Here is a 20523-nt window from a genome sequence, read left to right as displayed (position 1 = left end):
TGTGAGGTAAACATCTTAACCAAGATGCCAACCACCAACCCCATTAAGTAACACAGAGTAATTTCTGTTGTTTGGATTTGAACCCATAGATACATATGTTTAATGAACCATTGTCTAATGCAATGTTGCAAGAGCTATTCATATAGAACTGCTTAGCATTAAAATCTGAGTTTTACCAAGCTTATGGCTAAACTAAACTGTACATGTTGAAGGAACCACAACTGCTGACAACCAGACTGCAGATGTGTTACCTTGGATTACATCTTTTTTTCATTATGCGGTTTCTATTCCACCTAACAAAAGTCTGCTGCATCTTAACTTCGAGGCATCATAACTTTGAATCACCAGTTTCAAAGTTTTTGATCTAGAAATCTGCATATACATTCAAGCTTAACCTAAGGAATTTACTCCTTCTGCCATCTCTTCTAGTAGTGATAACTAGGGTAGCCTTAAAAATGTACATTTACTGTCTATGCAAGGGCTCAAACCGTTCCTTTGTGTAAATGTTTAATCTCCTGTAGCACTATTTTCTTGATAGTAAAATTGTCACATTACAGGTTTGGTAATCTTGCACCTTTGTGAAAATAATTTTTCATATCTGTTCATGAACATCCCTAATCAAAGGCATCCACCTTTACCTTAAAATTCACTGTTGCTACTTTGGGAATGATTCATTTTCTAGTTTGACTTTTACCGCTGATCTCTAGATATAGCCTGATTACGTCTGTGTTTGCTTCCATTCTGCTTGACCCTTCTGTGCTTCCTATGTCCACAGTATATGCACCTGCTGTGCTTCATATTTTTCTGTTGTGCATCCTTTACTTAATATTCTCCTTGTTCCCATTAACTTTTCTAAGTGTATATTCACTTATTATAGCCTTTCATGGTATTTTCTGCAGCACATTCAGTATTGCTTGACTGCTCGCCACACCTGAAACATGAATGTTCCTTTAAAGAATTATTAATCAGTCTTTTAACAGCATCTTCTGCCACATTTTAAAGTAGTTGCAGGGTGTCCCTTGGTAGCATTCTCATAGATACTGCTCTATTTGATTGCTCTTGCATCAGATTCACTGTAGAAAGCAGTATATTTTGTAGCCCACCACAGATCTAACAGTATGCATATCACTCTTTCTGCATTCTTGTAACTTTCCACTGATCTATATAGTTTTGCCGTATATTTCAAAATATATTTATATTTCATTTAACTGAGTTCTTCTGCTTAGGATTGACCTTGAAACCTTGTACCTAGAATATGCTCAGCTGCAACCAACCTGAATTACATCACACAATTTATGGGATCAGTGAACCTTAGAAGAAGGTTTTCCCATTACCTGGACTTTCTTACTTTTTAATGCTGTAGTTTTACATCCTTTCTCTACATTTGCTGGTAATGCTTTAGTACCTACCAAACTTTCAATGAAGTTGTCTTAGATCCTGTGGTGTTATTTGCAGTCTCAGCAGTCAGCTTTCTTCCAAACCTTCTATTCTGATTGGAACCTCAAAATGAACTTTGCTTCACATTAGCTTTGCAGTTACCAATATTTAATTGCTAATGTTATCTGAGGATTTCCTGTTCTAACTGTTTTGCTGTATTGTGTTCCAACTCTAATCTATTTTTTTTCCAAAATAGAATTCTGAAAATGTGCTTACAGTGCAGAACTAACCTCTGCTGAAAAGCAGTGTACCCAATGCTCCGTTTCACTCAACTGGACTTCTTTGTTCAGTGTGAAGCAATAAACACCTGTACTCTCTTTCTGCATGAATCAAACTTATGTATTAGTAAAAGCAGCAGGCTAGTGCAAACAAGGGCATTACACTTTCTTGTAAATGGATAGTTTGCATGTCCATCATCCATTCTGTTGCACCTGAAAGAACCACATGAATATCCCTTACTTTGCAACAAAGGACAATTGTCAGTTTTTATTTTCTACCTTTCTGCTGTACAAAAGGCTAGAAAAGGTATAAGCCAGTCATTTTGCACGCTGTATATATTGCTGAGTTAATCAGTAAATGAATCTTAAGGCCAAATAGCAGGAAAACACTCCTTGCCTTTCTTGTAACATGACATTATTACAGTAGGCTGTTGGTAGAAGTGCCTGCATCTCCTGCGTCTGTTTAGAGCACATTTCCTCTATCTTATAAGCTGGTGACTGTCTGTTAACTTGCTACAGGTGACTGACTCTAAGGCTTGCATGCTAATCTCCCAGTCTATGCTTGCTATGACATTTCACTGAATAAAATAAATTGCCTTCATTACAGACCCTTAGTCACTCTCTACCACTGAAATGTGTTTGTAACATTATTCTGCTGATTAAAAGTAAACATTGCCTATTTTTTCCTGCTGCTGCTGTTGTCTCTGGCAATAGAGCCATTCAGTATGTCATCGACTAATTTATCAAATGACATTTGGGCAAATTCAGCATACTAAAATAATGGAATACCATGTGCAGTCCTTGCCATGGTTATTTAACATAGGGTAAGGAGAGATGACAGAGTGTTGTTTGTCTCCTAACCTAAAATGCTATACCCTCAAAGATGGCTATGTAAAACTAAGGGTGGAGCAAAGCCTCCACACATGCATATATATATATATATATATATATATATATATATATATATATATATATATATATATATACACACACACACACACACACACACACACACACACACACATAAGTCAGTGAAGGTGCATTTATTTCAGTTTGCAGATTTTCAGCCAAAGAACAGCAGAATTCTGTTATTTTCTGCTCTATTCTACTTATTAGGATATTAGAGTTCACTTTATGAAGTTCAGTCAATGTTTTTCACCATTGTTTGTTTTGCCATATTTGGCCTTCTCGTGGTTGCACGTGAAACTAACTAGACTTTCCGGGTTAATTATATAACTAAATTGTTGAGTACAGACATGTATACACACATGTACCGACATACAGTTTTCCTCCCCAACCCCACCCTCTTCATTGTGCAGTGCTTTCAAGCTGGATAAGATGGCCAATACTAGCAATGACATGTTTATGTCTGTTACTGAACCGCTTACCTTAGGTCTATTGTAATAATACAGTATTAACAAGGATTCAGCAATCTGGAAATGTATGTTTACCTGTTAATAAAGGAAATACTTTCGTGCCAAATATAACCTTAGGTATTGTTTGTGCTAGCTACTGAAGTCTGTCTCTTTTAGGGTCTATATCACGACCTCGAAACCGCATAATGCCGAACACCTTTTCACTGACAAATGTATGTCGTACTCCCAGATAACCGAACGGCCAGATCACCAATTTCTTTCCCAGGGAAAGAAATTGGTAGGCCAACTGAACACAACACACCAGTACAAACATTACCCCACACAGCCTCCCCCTAACTAAATATACTAATTCCAAGATCGCACTACAGTTGGGAAAAGGGCAAATCCACAGCGACAGCCAACCGTATTTTTTCCTAGGAAAAATCCTTGGTGATCTGGCTGTTCGGTTAACTGGGATTCGACATATATGTGTCGATGAATAGGTGTTCGGTGTTTTGTGGTTTTGAGGTCATAATACAGAATATATATATATATATATATATATATATATATATATATATATATATATATATATGTATATGTATATACACACACACACACATACATTTACTTCTGCTTTCTGACTTCACATTTGGAAAAAAAAATGAATTAGAAGATTCTCAATGAGTGCAGACACTGATGCTTCTAGAAATAGATTGCCAGACTGTCTGAAACATTTTTTTTGTGTAGAGAATAGTATGGATCAGACTGCTACCATTTATGTTCAGTAATGTTTTGTTTCAATAACGTTTTCCTGGGGTCCTGACTTACTAGTGAACATCTTATATTTTTTGATGCTTTTGGCACTGGTTGAGGACTCCAGATGCATTTCTACTTTCACATAAAAGGTGTGTCCTTAACAGAATTCTCCAGTAAAGTGCCTTTAGGAAGCATGTTACAGCTGTCAATCTGTGGGATATTTTTATATCCCTTTGATAAAGTACTTGAAGACTCACTTGTTTTTCACCTTGGCAGACAAAATTTGAAAGTCATTGCAGTGTTTCTTTTTTTTTTGGTCCTTTTGTCCTTGCCTCCTATTTTTGTAAACACCATCACTGATGTGACCCATGATCCTTTGCATTCTTTTCAGTTTACAGATTAGTTTAGTATATTGGCATACGTGCTTCAAGCTGACTGTAAGGGGTGCTAGTCTGTGAAGGTGAGGAGAGTGTATAAATAATGAGTCACCCATCATTTTAACAACACTGGTGGGGTCTGCTTTGCTTCATTTGACTCTGCCAAGGCACACTAGGCAATGAGATACATGATGCAATGGCATGCAGTGCCCCCTTCACACTTCCTTCCAAATGTGCTACAGACACCCTCTGCATCCTTGAGGCTATAACAAAGCCATGCTTAGCTGCCAGCCTTAGTTATGGGTCAGACTTTTCCTGATAGCTCCTGTGCAATCCTAGTATTGAAGCTGTCCCATGGATTCTTAGTTACAGGCTCCAAACCTTCTGTTCTAGAACCATCCAGTATTCTAGATTCACTTTATATGAGCAGTGTGCCCAAGCTCTGTATGTACTACTTGCTTTTCTTACAGCTACCCTTTTGTTTACTTTTGCATTCTAGCTTTTGGGATTCATTATGGAATATCCACACTGTAAAGCCACTTAAAGTACATGCTTTCAGACAGTATGCTGGCTTGCTTAACTGCAGAATAGTTTATTCCTTGATTTCTTAGGAGGTAGAGTCATTTCTCTTTCTTGTGCTATTCCCATCTATTAAACCAGAGAAGTTGAATTACAAATAGACTATTACTCAGGATAATATCTTGTCACTCAGCATGCCAGTCCTACATGAATAAGCAGAAAAGTGGGAGTATGTCATATGTGTGTGGTCATATAAAACTGACGACAAGATATATGTTTAATGGTTAGAAAGGTTGTGGGCCTTTTCATACAATATCTTCTTAGGACTCATTATCCACATCCAGAGCAAGGGTATTAATCATTTCTTGAGGGCAGAAAATAACCATTGCAGTCTCAATGAAAACTAAGCGAACTTGTGATACCTTCCCAACATTCATCCCCCTGGCATCCACACCAGCAAAGAAACCATTTGGGTCACTTCTAAAAAAACATGTTAAGCACCCCCCACTACCACTGAAACAAATCAATAATGCACAGTCATACTAAGCAATTCAAGAGCGTACCAAGTCATGGCCAGAATGAAACATTAGATTGTCACTTACCTTGGGTACAGTATGGCCCTTTCCAGCCAGGAAGACATACTCTAGAGCCATTTGAGCTACAAGTATAGTGCCCAAAGTGATCATCTCGGGGCTTGCAAAGCATGGAGCAGCTGCTGGTGTAGTAGTTGTCACTGCAGATGACCCGGTAACTGTAGCGGAGCCTGGTCTCATTGCTGGTCTGTGTGTCCGCTGTCCACTCTTTCCCCATTCCCAACTGCTTCTGTATGGTGAACGTGCTAATGAGGTGGTTATTCATGTCTGTTGTTGGAGGATGGAGAGTCAGTGCATTCCTGACACAAGCACACAAGATACTACAACAGAACACCATCTATAAACTGCAATCTTTTACCAACCTCCCTACCAGCTTGATGCTGCCTATTTTCTTAGTAAGTGAGAAGGCAGACACTTCACACATAACTACTTGTTAGCATTCTTTTTACATGTGTACCAGGGAATAATATCTGTTCTGTTAGCAACAGTTGCAAAATGTGAAGTAGCCAGTGCATGCAATTAATTATTGTCAGACTGTTGAGTTTAACAAAATGCCGAAGCCATATCTTCATTAGTGTGTTTGACAACATCTGCTCAGCTAAAGCACTAGCATTACAAAGAATGATGCTGTGACATAGCCAGTAGCCAATCAGCTTCTGTCTAAGTCACACACACTGGAGCATCTTAGGCAATGTATAACACATGGGAACAGCCTAACATAAACAAACAAACAAGCGATCAGGAATTCTAAATGTCATTTAAAATCAGAACCTAGCAAGCATACCCATACCACTTTCATGCAAATAAATAAATAAATAAAAAGTAAAAATGTTATCAATGCAATTATCTCAGTAACAAACTGTGTTTGGTTCTGTCTTGGACTGCTAAAGGCTAAATTAACAAATGTTTTGCACTGGACATGTGTGCGTACTCAAATTTAATGTATTTAAGATCCTTTCTTGTTAAAAGATCAGTGTATAAATACAATATATGCTGATATTTACTGGATCATGTATTATATGTTATACCAGTGCGAAACTCTTATTTATATGTAGGTTTTACTTTGACCAAAAGGAAAACTTTATGAAAAAGCTTTCTGTTTTAACTTTTCAGTAAATGTTTAAATGTCCTGTCATTTAATGGTATACATTTTTACTATGTACTCACTTATTTAATTGGCGTTAATGTTTTTTGGTGATCTGTGATGGTCGTTACAGTCTAAAGTGTAAAATGATAGCATGTATTCTGTGCTGTAAATTAAGTATGCGCATGTGTTGTGTAGGCTGATCAGTCACTCCAGTGCAACATTCTGAAGATGTAGTTGAATATTCAGTTAAAGGAAATAGTAGTGATGGCATAGAACTGTGTACAGCACTGGATCTAGCGTGTGGAATGATCTGCTCACATTATGGGAATATCTAAGGTCTGGTGCCTTCAAATGGCTTTGAAGCTCTCCTTTCAGAAGGCTTATGATTCATTCTTATATTAATTTTAAAGTTTTTAACCACTTTACCAGCTCCAGCTTCATTTATATTAGATGAATTATACTTGACTACATGAACTTTAATTTTTTGGCAAATGCATAACACTATGCATGTAATACGACTGCAGCATTAAAAATGATTATTACCAACTCTATTGAACAGCTTTCCTCACTGAGAAAAAAAAAACAACAAATGGAAATTAAATTACATGATACTTGATATTTAATATGTTATTGGCCATAATGTGGAGTACAACGGCACAAATACATCTCAGTGGTCTTCAAAAGCTTTGGCTGCACTCAGCTTAACTTCAGATAGGGTCCATACAAAGTGTGATAATCTAAATATTCGAAGGATAGGACAGTGGGTCCTATGCGAATCCAGCCAAATCCTCACTGTGTACCAGGAGATGGTTTTCGTTGACTTAGAAAAAGGGAGGTACAACTGGTGTGGGGGAAGGGAACCAGACAAGATACCAATGAGACCGGTCAGTGCTGAAACCTATCTGTGTATGTCAGCCACTACTTATAAATTTACATCTACTTTTCTTAGGAGCCACAGTTTATATCAGCATGCAGACCTCCCATTATATGACAACAGCATCATGGAGAACAGGAATATGATGACATGTCAATTTTTATCATTATGGAGTTTTTGGCTACTAACGTTAGTAATGATATGAGTGCAATTTCATGAGTGGTCTATTTCTTCCAGTGTTTATAATGATGCAGGGATTTACTTAACTGTCTGTGGCCAAAGATTGCCAGCAGACCTTGGAAATCATCCTTAAAATCCCAAAGGGTCTGATACTCCCAGAGCACATGTAACCATGTCTTCAGGACACATCTCCAACAGACTTCAGAAAGACCAAGAAAAAGTAAAAATACCACCCCCCGTCTTAGTGTACAGAGTTATTGTTAGAGGCACTGCTAGTCAATCATTCTAAATTTTTTTTGAATTTTCTAGCATTGTTGATGTAAGGCATGTCAGTCTGTGCATAGCTTGGTCTATTACAAAGTACAGTATTCTTTCCTAGTATCTTTTTACATTCTTGCAAATGTACTGTTTGAACTGTATCATTTTTCTGCAGATTTTACTTACCAAGTATCTTTGGATACTTTTCCAGATGTAGCCTTAGAGTATTTTCATCATCTAGACTATTGTTTTTTGCCACTGTCCAGCCCTTAGAAAATCCCCTTGCCTTGGTCTATATCTCTGTTTGCTTTAATATATGCCATAAGGACTGTTCTTCATCATCTAGAAGCTACTTAAGAGCTGTTAACTCATGTATCAAGCTTCTGACATCTTCTCACCCCAGCCATGTATTCTTCAAAAATTCTCTAGGGAAAAACGCATCTGCCTGATCCTTAATGTTATAAGTGTGGTCATTGAACAACAAAATGTCTGCACAGAAGGTAGCCAATAAAGACGAAAGATGATCTGTATGAACAAACCAACCAAAAAAGGAAGCCTCACAGCCTGACCAACCTTACTAGATGATAAGGGGATTAAATGAGTGGATCAATTGTTGCTATCTAAAGGACCAGCAACTTAAATGAGCAATAGAAGTAAACCTAAACTGCACCAGTGAGTTAACATAATTCAGTGTTTGCTAAGTCTTGGTACCTTTTTCCATCAGTAAACTTATTTTATCCTATGCAACTCTTGCTCTCATGTCATATCATATGAAAGAAATTATTGAAATTTTGAGAATTTATATAAAATCTCTGTGAGGTTACATTGAGATGTTTGGTAAGTGTAAAAGACTATGTAGGAGAATAGCCTTACTCTTCATTACGTGGGACATATATTTTTTTAAATTTGCCACATAAATAAGTTTATATAGCAAATGCAATTTATTAATGGCCATAGAAATAGTCATAGGTTCGCAGGGAAACCTGACAGCCTCCTGAAATGGGCCAGTATTTCAAACAACCTCCAGCTCTGTGACATATTGGGATAAAGACCCAACTACAATACAGGTGACCTACGTTCGAACAGTGGCTCAGGTGAAGAAATAGGATGGGAAATGAGCAACAATTCACCTCCTCCATCCTGGAGGAAGGGGAATAGTGGTCTCAGTCAGCCAACTGCTTCCATGTAAACAAGTACTTGCATACATGAACTAGCTGTAGTTGGGGGGTGCTGGGGCTTGATGATCCCAAACTGTATTTAGGAGCTGTCATGGGGGATGTATTTTGCACCCTGTGCACATCAAAAGACGTGCATAGTATGTCACTACAGTGATGCTGGTGCCCACATCCATCCCCGGTGGAGGGTTAGAGCTATATTAGAAATGTCCCATTAAATTACATCTTAGATGAAATGAAGATCCCATTAAACAGGCACAATGTAGTTTCTTGCACAAAGGCAAACTAGAAAGGATGTCATAGGGTCTCAGTCTGTGGGGAAAGCCAGAATCACCTGAGACAGGGCATGAGGGCTTGCAACCAGATGTGTTCCTTGGGAACTCTGTCCACTTCTTTGTATCAGCTAGCTGTGCTGGACATTAATTCCTTTAACACATGTCTGTATCTCTGCTAATTAAAAAGAATTCCTTTTTAGTATCCCTGCCATGCTACATTTAAATGTTGAATGCATCCACTGGAGTGTAAAGCCTCTTACATAAGACGTTCTTGTGCCTGATTACTCATCTCTTGCACTGCTTAGACTACCGTGTGGAAAAGGAAGCGGGACTTGTTTAATCATTCCACTTTTTTTTTACATTTAAATTTCTCTAAACATGTTTTGATGACAATATTAAAATGTCTAAATATTGCAGTGCAGATATAACTTAATAAGACACAACATATAAATTCTGTTGAGGCAGATCTCTGGATTTATGTTATCAAACAGACACTCTTACCAGTAGTCCTACCACATTGTTTTGGTTGAACTGATAAACACAGAATATACTTTAGAAGGAGGCAACTTACTTGAAAGGCACCACAAGAACATATATTTTCTTGTCTGGTAAGTAGAAAGGTCAGAATATTCAGAAAAACGTACTGTGCCTGGTCAGAACTATGAGATGGGTGCACTCTGCTTGCTGTACATTATTTTATAAACCCATTACAGAAAAATGGCAGTGAATTTCATGGACACAGAAATAATATGAATATGGGACATATGAATATGCGACACTGGGAAACATGATGTAAACAGTGGTGTGACTGAAGTGGAATATTAGCTTACTAAAGAACAAAGAGAATTATGGGAAGTCTGATGAACTTTAAATGTCTTGGAAAACAGGGTGACAAGACAAGAGCAGTATTAAAAGGTAAAATTATATTTAAATATGCCTAACTTCCAGAAAAGATAACTGGGAGCTTCTCCATATGGAAACAGATGAAAAGGTGACTCAACTGCAAGATGAAATAATAAAGGAAAATGCATGATTATATACTTTGGAGGAGTGAGATTAAGCTATACAGGGGAGCCATATTGCCTGGGAAATTGGGGCAATGTGTTATTTAATAACAAGTGAGGAGACTAAAACATTGCATAAAATGTAAATGTTCCATCACACTTACGATGTGCGTAGTTTATTTGATTTACTTTCTGCCAGCAGTCTGCATATTTTTAGACTGTGAAACAAATGTGATGACTAAGCCTCAAATACAATGTGAGATGTCTTAGTCTTCTGTTTGGGAACCACAGCAAGCATTAACAATAAGCTTATGGACATTTTTCAGTGTTCTGCAACTGGAACCTCCTAGCCGTAAGTGCTGGTGTGAGGTGGCATCAGACATGAATGACAGACCTTTTTGTGAGGCCTAGAGGGAACTCGAGCACAACTTCTTCCTCAGTGACAATACACATTTCTAGGGAAAATGTAGGGCATAATATGACTCTCTCTGATCTGTTGCCATGTGCAGACAATCTAATGACACATTTAACACAAATGTCTTCCTAGTAGATTCCATATTATGCCATTGCTACCATTACAAATACCAACCCTGATGTTCAGGCCAGATCTGGCAACGAGTCAGTCACTGAGGACTGGTGAGGAGCTGAAGTGTCAGAAGGAAAAAGAGTTACAGGTTCTGGTTTTCTTGGCAGTGGAGAGGGTCATTTTTCCTGAGACACCTATAGTAGAAGGGATGTGGTACTTCAATGAAGCCTAATGCCAGACACCTAGTGAGAGAGACAGTCAGGTAAAATCAGCAAAAGGGAAAGAAGCTTTACAGGATTCATTAATGCCTAAATGCTTATGAATTCTCTATGACTGACATATGTGGTCCCCTTTCATGTGGTCAGAGGTATGAACAAGCATTCTTTAGTTCAAAAGAATCCACGAGTACAGGTTAAGGAGTGGGGACAAATAAAAAAGGTGGTGGCAATGGTAAGTTTAGAGCCCACTGGATCACACAGGTAGTGAAGCAGATAGATGCAACAAAAGAAAGACAGAATAAAACATTGCACACATAGGTGCCTTCCATGAGGAGTCTGTATGTCCTCCCTGTGTTCTTGTTGTTTTTTTCTAGGTGCTCCGCCTTCCTCCCACACTCCAAAGACATGCAGTACATGGACTGAACAATCTAAATTGGCCACAGGTATGAGTATGTGTGCATGTGAATGTTACGGAAGAACAACAGTGGCATGGCTAGCCACCCGTTGGTGTGAACCTTGAGTCTAGACACCTCGATCTCATGTGGAAAAGGGAAAAAAAGGATTGTGGATGAATGAATGGATAACCTTGAAGGAATATATTAATGAATTTTCCTTTGTAAACCTACTAGTTTACTTATACTTTGTTAACTATCTAGCTGAACTGACTACAGCTGGCATTTTACAAGTAAAAACCAGGCTAGAAAGCCAAGCAAATACAAATATTTAATAATACATTCAAAGTATTTGTACAACAAATGTAGATATGTATTGTTTATGAGCTAGTATACGATATTTACAATGCACAACTTAGTACAAAGCACTGTGATTCAAAGACAGAATAGTAGTACCAGATGTGGCCCTTTGTTACTATCCTGACCAAAGCCATTTTTTATCAGTATGACATACTGAAATGAAGCACTTACTTCAAATAACTAGTCTACAAAACACCTAAACATCAAAAAAGTACTTTTAGCCTCACTTTGTGCTGCACATACTTTCAATTGAAATACTTAAGACTTAACTGGATAAAAATGATTTCATTCTTGATTTGAAGTCATACAATGACTACTTTTCTACTTTCAGTCTGATCCCACATAAAACAATACAGAATAGTCACTGTTTAAGCACACAGCATTTTTAGACTTACTTAAGCCTCTACTGAAAGAAGCCTGGGCCTCCCTGCAGAGGCTGGTGTCACGATTTAACAAATGATTGATAACGCACCTAGCTCTAGAAGGCCTGCCAGGGACAATAATGGAATGTCATTACCAATTTTCCTTCCATCCGAGGAGATGCAAGTTTTTTTTTCCTCTACTGGAACAGATCTGCTGGTGGACAGCAAAGACCTTAGTTTAAGAAGTGGTGCTGGGTTCAGAAGAATTTTACCAATGGATCTCCACATGTGTACTTGCAGAAGCACAATTCATTCAGCACTGATATCCTGCATGTCAGTTTTATTGCTCAGCATGAGGAAAATAGTTCAGGTAAAAAAATCCACCCCTACTGCCAGGATGGTAGTATATTGACATACTTCCATCTCCTCTCTGCAGGGATATGAGGATTCCCTATGGGTTCATGAGACAGCAGAAGGATGGCATCAGGACAGCAAAAAAGATTTTACAAAGATCTTCAAAGAGGTGCAAGTTGTTATTATTTAAATAGGCCTGCAGCTGGTAAGAAGCACTTATGACAGGCAAGAAGCATATTATCAGAAAGTCACTATCATACAGAGATATTTTGCATGCAGGGTTACTGCACCATATAATACTATCTTTTTTGGTTCAGTTAACAGAGAGAGATGATAAAAAACAAGTCTTGCTACAAGTCTGTTTTTTAGCAAATATATGTTAATTCTAATTAATTTAAAGCATACTTATTCTTAAATCTGAATATTGCTGTTGACTCTAAGACTGAATTAGTTACCACTACACTGACACCACTTAACTGAAAGACCTATCCAGATGAGCAGTGATACTAAATGCACATTTATGAAACGTCGAAATGTTGAAACTTTTTGATATTGAACAAAACATATCTGCTAACTTGTTACATGCACTACATATGTACTCTGTCAGCACGCAGCCCATCAACAAACAATATCAACAGTAACACTCTCCTATTAATGAAAATCAGAAACGAACACTAACGTGGATTCTGTAAAAGAGGCAAGTCCTGCTGTCGACACATATAAGGAAGCAAATAATTTGATTTCAACATTTCAGCATTTTCCATTTTGACATTCGGTATTATGAATTTCATTTGTCAGGAAACTGTGTGCATGAGAGAGAGAGAGAGTGTGTGTGTGTGTGTGTGTGTGTGTGTGTGTGTGTGTGTGTGTGTGTGTGTGTGTTTGTTTATGTGTGTGTGAGAGTGTGTGTGTCTGTGTGTATTTGTAGTGAACATGTATTGCTAAGTGAATTAGGCCTACAGCACTAAGGCCTGATCCTTTTCTTTAGATTGTGTCCTACCTTCACACAATGTGCACGGGGCAGAGCAGGCAGTTAAGCGCAGATGTGTAACATGTTGTATTATTATCAACAGTCAGAAAGCCTGCTGCCGTCATTACTCAGCAAAAGTAGTTAGTGCTTTGCAAGCATCAGTATACAGAGAACAGAAAGGCAGTGGTTACACAGTGGGTAGTCGTCAATTTGGTGTAGGCATGCACTCTGCCATGGATCTCATGCACAGGAGGTCCTAACCTGTCCATTATCAGTTGGGAGACAATTATTATTTTTAAGTTGTTGCATATCTGTTTTTAGTTTCCTCAAAACTTATGGTACAGTTTGACAACTTAACCATGTTGGAGGAGACATCAAGTGACTCCTCAGCATCTCACTGCATTTTTTACTGTTCCTAAATTAGGGTTCCTTCTGTTTTTCTACCTTTGTACTTTTGAAAATCAGAAGCCTACAAGATTTCACTGAAGAGTGATTTGCAAACCTTTTTTTGGCAACAATTGTAAAATAATAAAGAAAATATTTTAAAAAAGCACTATGACCACTCATGCTTTCTGTAGAAGACAAATGCTTAGCAAAATTTTCTTTAGTTGCTACAGGAAAAAAACACAAACTAAGGTAAAACGTGTTTAAACAAGCGGTGTGAAGGAATGCAAGATGGTGCTAAATTTAACATAGCATGACAGTTACAGTGAAAGACAAGGAAACATGCTTCTGGGAATACTATTGCACTTGTATTTTGCAAAGCACAATTTTCTTGAACCTTGTATAGAAAAATGTTTTCAAAGTACAAGCTATGTTATTGAAATATCCTTTTCCTGTGTCAGCACAACATCCAGAACCCATTATTTCTGCTCCAAAGGGCGGAATTAAGAAAAAAAGGTGTAAAATCCAGGAAAGGCAGTCAGGACATTTTGGCTGGCTTTGAATTTTCTCACCAATGAACTGCTCACTTTCCCACGCCAAAAATAAAATCACAGGAAATGTAACTACAGCGGAGGGGAGGTAACGCAAGCAAGCAAAAGGAAAGTAAACCCCTCTACCTCCAATTCCAAAGCATACAACAGCAAAGCAAAGCAACCGTACAACACAGACAGACCGGGCTTTTACCTGTTTATACAGATATCAGAGACTGTGAACTGTTTATTGCTTTTCAGATTACTTATTTCACTAAATATGAGCTTCATATGAAAGTTTGTTATTTTTAACTACAGTTTATTAGACTGAATATTAATGACTTCAGACAGAAAACGTTTGAGTCCACAATTTAAATGTGTGTATTGCAATATATATATATATATATATATATATATATATATATATATAAAGACCAGAAGTAAGCCCAGAAATTGCCCCAGAAACAAATTGCCCTAGCAGCATCTCAGATTAAACAGGAGATACAACAGAAGGGAAAGTTATGACAAAAATCAGGAAGGGTAATTCCCCTAACGATAAAAAAAATCCTCATTTAAGTAAATAGGCAACCAAGAGGGCTAATTAGGTCACACAAAGCCAGCTTTGAGGTTTTGCTGCTAGATATTTGATTGTGCATACTAATGAAGGAAACTTAATTGTGGAATTAAGGGATGGTGCATCAATAATCCAATTAAATGTTGTTTAAAAATGGGTGGTGTTTGTCATGGAAAACTGTATTCCAGGAGAAGGCGAAGGCCGAGGTACCAGAATTAAAAACTTTTCAAACGCACAGCAATTGTGTTCTCATTTTGTATATCCAGAGGTTAAGATAGCCTCCCAGGTGAAAGATAACTATAAGGTCTTCTACAGCTATGTCAGAAACCTCAATGGCACCATGTAGCAAAGTGCTTAACTGGAGATTAATGGTGCCACCTTCACCATGCTTAGTGATATAGTGAACCTGTTAGCTGACAAATTCAGTTCCAACTTCATCCCCTCTTATCCCAACCCCCCCCCCCAGTAATACCCTCAAACATCACCCCTCCAACTGTAACTAGGGAACATGTACTGGTTGCACTGTCTAAAGCCAGGAACACGGGCTCAATGGGCCCCGATAACATCCAAGGATGCCTCCTGAATAGCCTAAAATGCAGCTTATCAAGACCCCTGGAGTCGTTATTTAACTGTAGTCCTAAAACAGGCTTTATGCCGCATGAATGGTGGACTGCAACAGTCATCCCCCTTTATAAGGGAGGACATTCAAGAGATTCTGGAAACTACAGACCCATTAGTCTGACTAGTTTTACTTGGAAGGCCACATAAAGAATTACTATGGGAAGTACCAACAAAGACAAAGGAGTCATCCAGACACTAGATCCATTTCAGTTTGGCTTTGTCAAAGGAAGGTCAAACTTACTGAATCTGGTGGGCTTCTTTGGAAAGGTCACTAAGGCAATGCATGTGGGGGAAAACTGCATACTACCTACCTACATCTGGTTAAGACATTTGATACAATACAAACTTACAGATCTAGGTATAAACCCCTTTATAACACACTGGATAATTAGCTGGCTCACTGACAAGACACAGGAGGTTAGACTTGGTGAGGCCACCACCACAAAGAGGCCTGCTCACCAATGGAGACACCCAAGGCTCTGTGCTAGGCCCACTTCTGTTTGGCAACTACTTCTTAGATGTCAAAGCCAATGTCAAATGTCCCTATCTAAACATGTTTGCAGATGATTGCAAACTGAGAGCAGTCAGGAACACCCATCAGAAAGGTCTAATACAGAAAAACGCTTGGTGCCAAAGCCATGGCTTAAAACTCAATAACAAAAAATGCATTACAGTACGTTTTGGGAAGTCTGCCACCTTGGGTAACTATGTCATCAATAAAACACCCTTGAAAGTTGATTCACTAGTCAGGGATATGGGAACTCATCTATGTAGTAACCTAGCCTTTGACCAACATGTGTCCGAGGTAGAAAGAAAATCCATCAATGTTGCTCAACTTATAAGGAAATGCATGGCATCTAGGTCCACAGAAGTCATCACACCATTGTACTCAGTCCTCATCAGCTCCATTAGAGAGTATAATACTGTCTTCGGTATGTACCTGACCAGACACATGCAGCAAATGGAATGTCCACAAAGGTTCCTTACAAAAATAATACAGAGAGTAAACATAATATCCTACGCTGATCACCTCATATATCAGTACTTCTCTGTCTATACTTCCATTTACCCATAATCCATCTATTAATCTATCCGTATTTGTCTTTTCTTTATCATTTATGCCTGTTTCGTTTTATATTCATTCAGGAATATGCACAAACTACATAGTGAAGTCTTTTAGGAGTTTACTTTGAACTATGTTTCTCATTTTACTCTATTATTTCTTTGCATTTGGACCTCACAATCTTACAGTACAAAAATTCTGGACAAAGCTGGGAATAATGCGGTGGGTGTGAGTGCCAAAGGCCCAAAATAAAGGACAGATTTTTAATATTATTCTTATAAATGTATACGGTTGCAAGAATAATAGGTTTTGTGACTGCATTTTTATGGATATGAATTATAAAATGCAAATATGTATCATTATTTAATGACTTTAGTCCTCAACTGTTTGCCAGAAAGATCACAGACTTTTATGAAGAACAGAGAAAACGCATGAGACAAAAATCATGCCATTCTGCAAAATTCTGGACAGTTGAGTGTGCATAATAGTTGTGAACAGAGTGGGAGGGTGCAGTGGTTGCAGAGCACCTTCCCTTAACAGGGTTTTTACACAAGTTTTTCACTGGAGCATAGTTCTCTCAACTTTCAGTTTCTGAAATCAGGAATGGAAGTTCTGAAAATAACAATAGTTACTAAGAACTTTACCTACACTGCTCACAAATATTGCTTGTGTGTGTGTTTAAAATGTGCTTTGTTAATGGCCCAGTATTGTTTACCCAGGCTAATCTTACCTTTGAATTCTTAACATTAAACGTGCGGACTGACCCCTTCAATGTAGAACAGGGAAGCAAAAACAGGAATTGTCCTACGGATTATAACTTGAAAAAAATGGTGGGCTGGGGTGTCTTTTGTACAGAGTGTACGTGTCACCCCTGTCTTCGTGCTTTCTCCCAACTTTCCAGATTGTCGCCGAACGCCCCGATTTTTTCCTCATATTTTTGGTCTGTTCCTCCAAAAATATGTTTTTTTAATCTCATTGAAGTCATTAAATAATGACACACATTTGAGTTTTAGACATCGTATTCAGAAAATTTATGCTAATACAAATTCTGTTCAATACCACTTTCTAAGTTTATAAGAGCAAATTTAAAATCTGTCGGTATTTTTTGGGCCTTTGCCCCCCCCCCCCCATTGTTGTTAGGCTTTGTTCATATTTCTTAACCTAATAAGTTGATAGGTATTGTTCCGTGTCATCTCAAAGGTTTAATATAGCACAATAGGCGAATGAAATCTCCAAACTACGCACATTGAGACTGTTTGCAGCGTGCAAGCATAGGACCGGCACCCCTCACCAAGTATTTGCTTCTGTACTGTTGCAAATGCCAGAAGATGATCTCGCGACCCAGAAAGGAGAATGTGTGTTTGTGTTTACAGAACGCTACTACTGCACTGCACTCTATTATTTCTAAACTAGCTTCACCTAGTAATAATGTTATCTTAGTCATACTTTACTGATCCACATATGCATTATTTAATTTCGCAGACATTGCAGCAGTGCCAAGTCTGTTCTCCACAGCAATGAATAATAACGATAAATACAAGATGCGACATATGCAGTGCCAAGAAATCCAATTAATCAGAAATACATAACCTCATTAGTAAAAAGAGGTCAATAAGCAATAACAGCAAAGATCGATATTTGTTTGCAATGGTCTAAAAAGCGTAGCTGAAAGTAAACGCCTGTCTCCCCCTTGTGGTTTCACAAATGCATTAAGTTCACTCACCTGATGGGTTTACAGTTACATTGTCAGGAGAATATGAGGCGTTAATGATCAGCGAAAAAGTTCCCTGCAACGACAATAAGCACATTCTTAGCAAAACCAGTCGTAAAAATGCAAAACAAAAAATACAGCAGTTTAAAACCCCTTGTCCCTACTCGCCCTTGTCCCTACTCAGGCTGTCTGTGGCAGCCTCTTAACGAGTCCAAGACAAATCCAGCAATAAATCCAAAAGTTTAACCTCCACCAGTTTGCAGATAATATAAACCCACTGACTGCGGCTGCCAAGCAGTTATCATTAAACATACACCTTCCTTCTTTAAACTAATAGCAGTTCCTCGCATTTTCTGACTTACAGGTAACTGCTTAATTTTCACAGCTTGTATCCTCAATGTAGCTTCCAGACTGCAAGATAACTTTGAATTGTATGCTAAGCAAACAACTTCCCGCTCATCTACCATATGCTTATTTTCTGTTATTTTCCCAGCACCATTCCAGTACTATTAGTGATGCAAAACGCACAAATGCTCCCACCTTGGAAATGTGTCTTAAATGACTATCATTGACATGTGTAATATAACACGCATTACTAGAACATAGCACTATCTGCAAAGCAGTCTCAATGACCTGTTTCATCATCATTCATCATATTCTGCAGAGATGTGTGTTTAGATACGCACACAGTGTACACACTTGTGTGTTCGAATGCGTGTTTGTGTGTTTCTATTTATATGTATGTATGTATACACAAACACACACACACATATGTATATATATATATATATATATATATAATATATATTACACACATGCACGTATATATATATATATATATATATATATATATATATATATATATATATATACGTACATACATACACACATACGTATACATACACGTGTGTGCGTGTCTGAATGTGACACAGCAGGTAGCCCCCCCCCCCCCCCCCCCTCTTCCCCTTGTCCCTTACCGGCCAGGTGAAGTTGAACGGAAGGCGAATTAACCCGCTGTCTCCTTCTTCAGACACCATAAAGCTGCGCTCCCCCAAGACCTTCGTGGTGACACTGCCAAAGGTGCAAGGGCCTGGAGATACCACTGCCTGGTAATGTTTGAGACAGATGCGGAAGAAAGTATTGCAATCCGGTAAGCAGGAACCACCGTCTGCTAGCAAACCCTGCTCATTGAAAAACTCCTGCAGTTTCAGCTCGAAAACCCCAGATCCGGATACCTTGATGAGAAAGAAGAGAGTGAAAAAAATAATAAAATGGGGCACGACATGTACATAAACATAAACACATACAGCTGATGTAGCCAAACAAGCAGAGACTGGGTGGGGTGTCCCACTGACTACTTAGTCTCTGATTATCACTGGGAACTTTAATTTCAAGGATTTGTGCAATTACCTGGTGCAAAACCAGTATGAAAACTATGCCCACAGCCTGCAACGATGCCATCCTTGCCCTTCTGTGTTGCTACCCTTTTCTGGGTAAGTTGCGTTTCCAAAAACAGCCCGTGAATTTCTTCTCGGATCGTCTTACAACTAATGTTAAATTTCCTCAAACAACGCAGTCAATACCAAGAAAAAAAGAGATGCAGATTGTAAGTAAGACGGAAAACCTTCCTTCTGGCATAAGTAGCCTTTGCCAATGGCACACTGAGGGTCTCCTCTCCAAGTAGATCCAAATCGATTAACCACAGCGCACCCAAACTGCCCAAATGTTGTTTTTCTCTTTATAATCCAATATCACGGACGAGTCTTGAGAAAGTAGGGATAAATCCATACACAGGTGAAAAGCTTGGAAGTGTGTCGATGACCAGTACCACTCCCACCCTAGGGATTTAGTTGGTCTTCTTATTTCGCCACGGGTAGCTACTGCTGTATCCCTGTACTGTACACTGCGCTCTCGCTAACAGCCAAATACGCCGCTAGTTTCCTTTTGCCTGTTTATAAACTAGGCTCATACTCCAGGCATTAACTGGCAATCAGATGCTAAAAGCACCGCCTCCTCCCTGTGTCACCAGATTTCGTTTTGTATGCCCCAACACACACACACACACACACACACACACACACACACACACACACACACACACACACACACATATGATGCCAATTGCTTTTCGTTTTTCTCCCAGGACCAAAATTAAGCGACTTCCACTAACAGAGACCCTCTAACCACAGGGACCCTGTTGGTGCCGCTCTGATCATTATCACAGCGAGCATCTGTTGATAGACGTAAAGCTGGCATACCGGGGGCAACGTTTCAGAATGTAGATCTAAATCCGAGAGGATGCAATGGGGTGGGCACAGGGGGATTATAGGATACCCAAGCTCTTTTT

The 20523-nt window shown here is 38.6% G+C and overlaps 1 protein-coding gene across 3 annotated transcripts in view; it reads right to left on the bottom strand.

Annotated features, from left to right (window-relative positions):
• The window catches only part of DLL4 (delta like canonical Notch ligand 4), a 169629-nt gene extending 149342 nt beyond the window's left edge, over positions 1 to 20287 (bottom strand). For all 3 annotated transcript variants that reach the window (XM_044074199.1, XM_044074201.1, XM_044074202.1), the window contains exons 1-4: positions 19587 to 20287; positions 19154 to 19411; positions 18189 to 18252; positions 5268 to 5525 (exon numbers count right to left, since the gene is read on the bottom strand). In XM_044074199.1, the coding sequence (XP_043930134.1) occupies positions 5268 to 5525; positions 18189 to 18252; positions 19154 to 19411; positions 19587 to 19637 (631 nt within the window). In that variant the 5' untranslated portion in view covers positions 19638 to 20287. The remainder of the gene's footprint in view (positions 1 to 5267; positions 5526 to 18188; positions 18253 to 19153; positions 19412 to 19586) is intronic.
• Between the last annotated feature and the right edge of the window lie 236 nt (positions 20288 to 20523).

The sequence above is a fragment of the Protopterus annectens genome, chromosome 6.part0 (genome assembly GCF_019279795.1).
Source record: "Protopterus annectens isolate FY-2018-M chromosome 6.part0, PAN1.0, whole genome shotgun sequence".
In the NCBI taxonomy this organism is placed as follows: domain Eukaryota; kingdom Metazoa; phylum Chordata; order Ceratodontiformes; family Protopteridae; genus Protopterus; species Protopterus annectens.
Note: the sequence above shows the minus strand (reverse complement) of the source record. Positions and strands in the feature narration are given on the sequence as shown.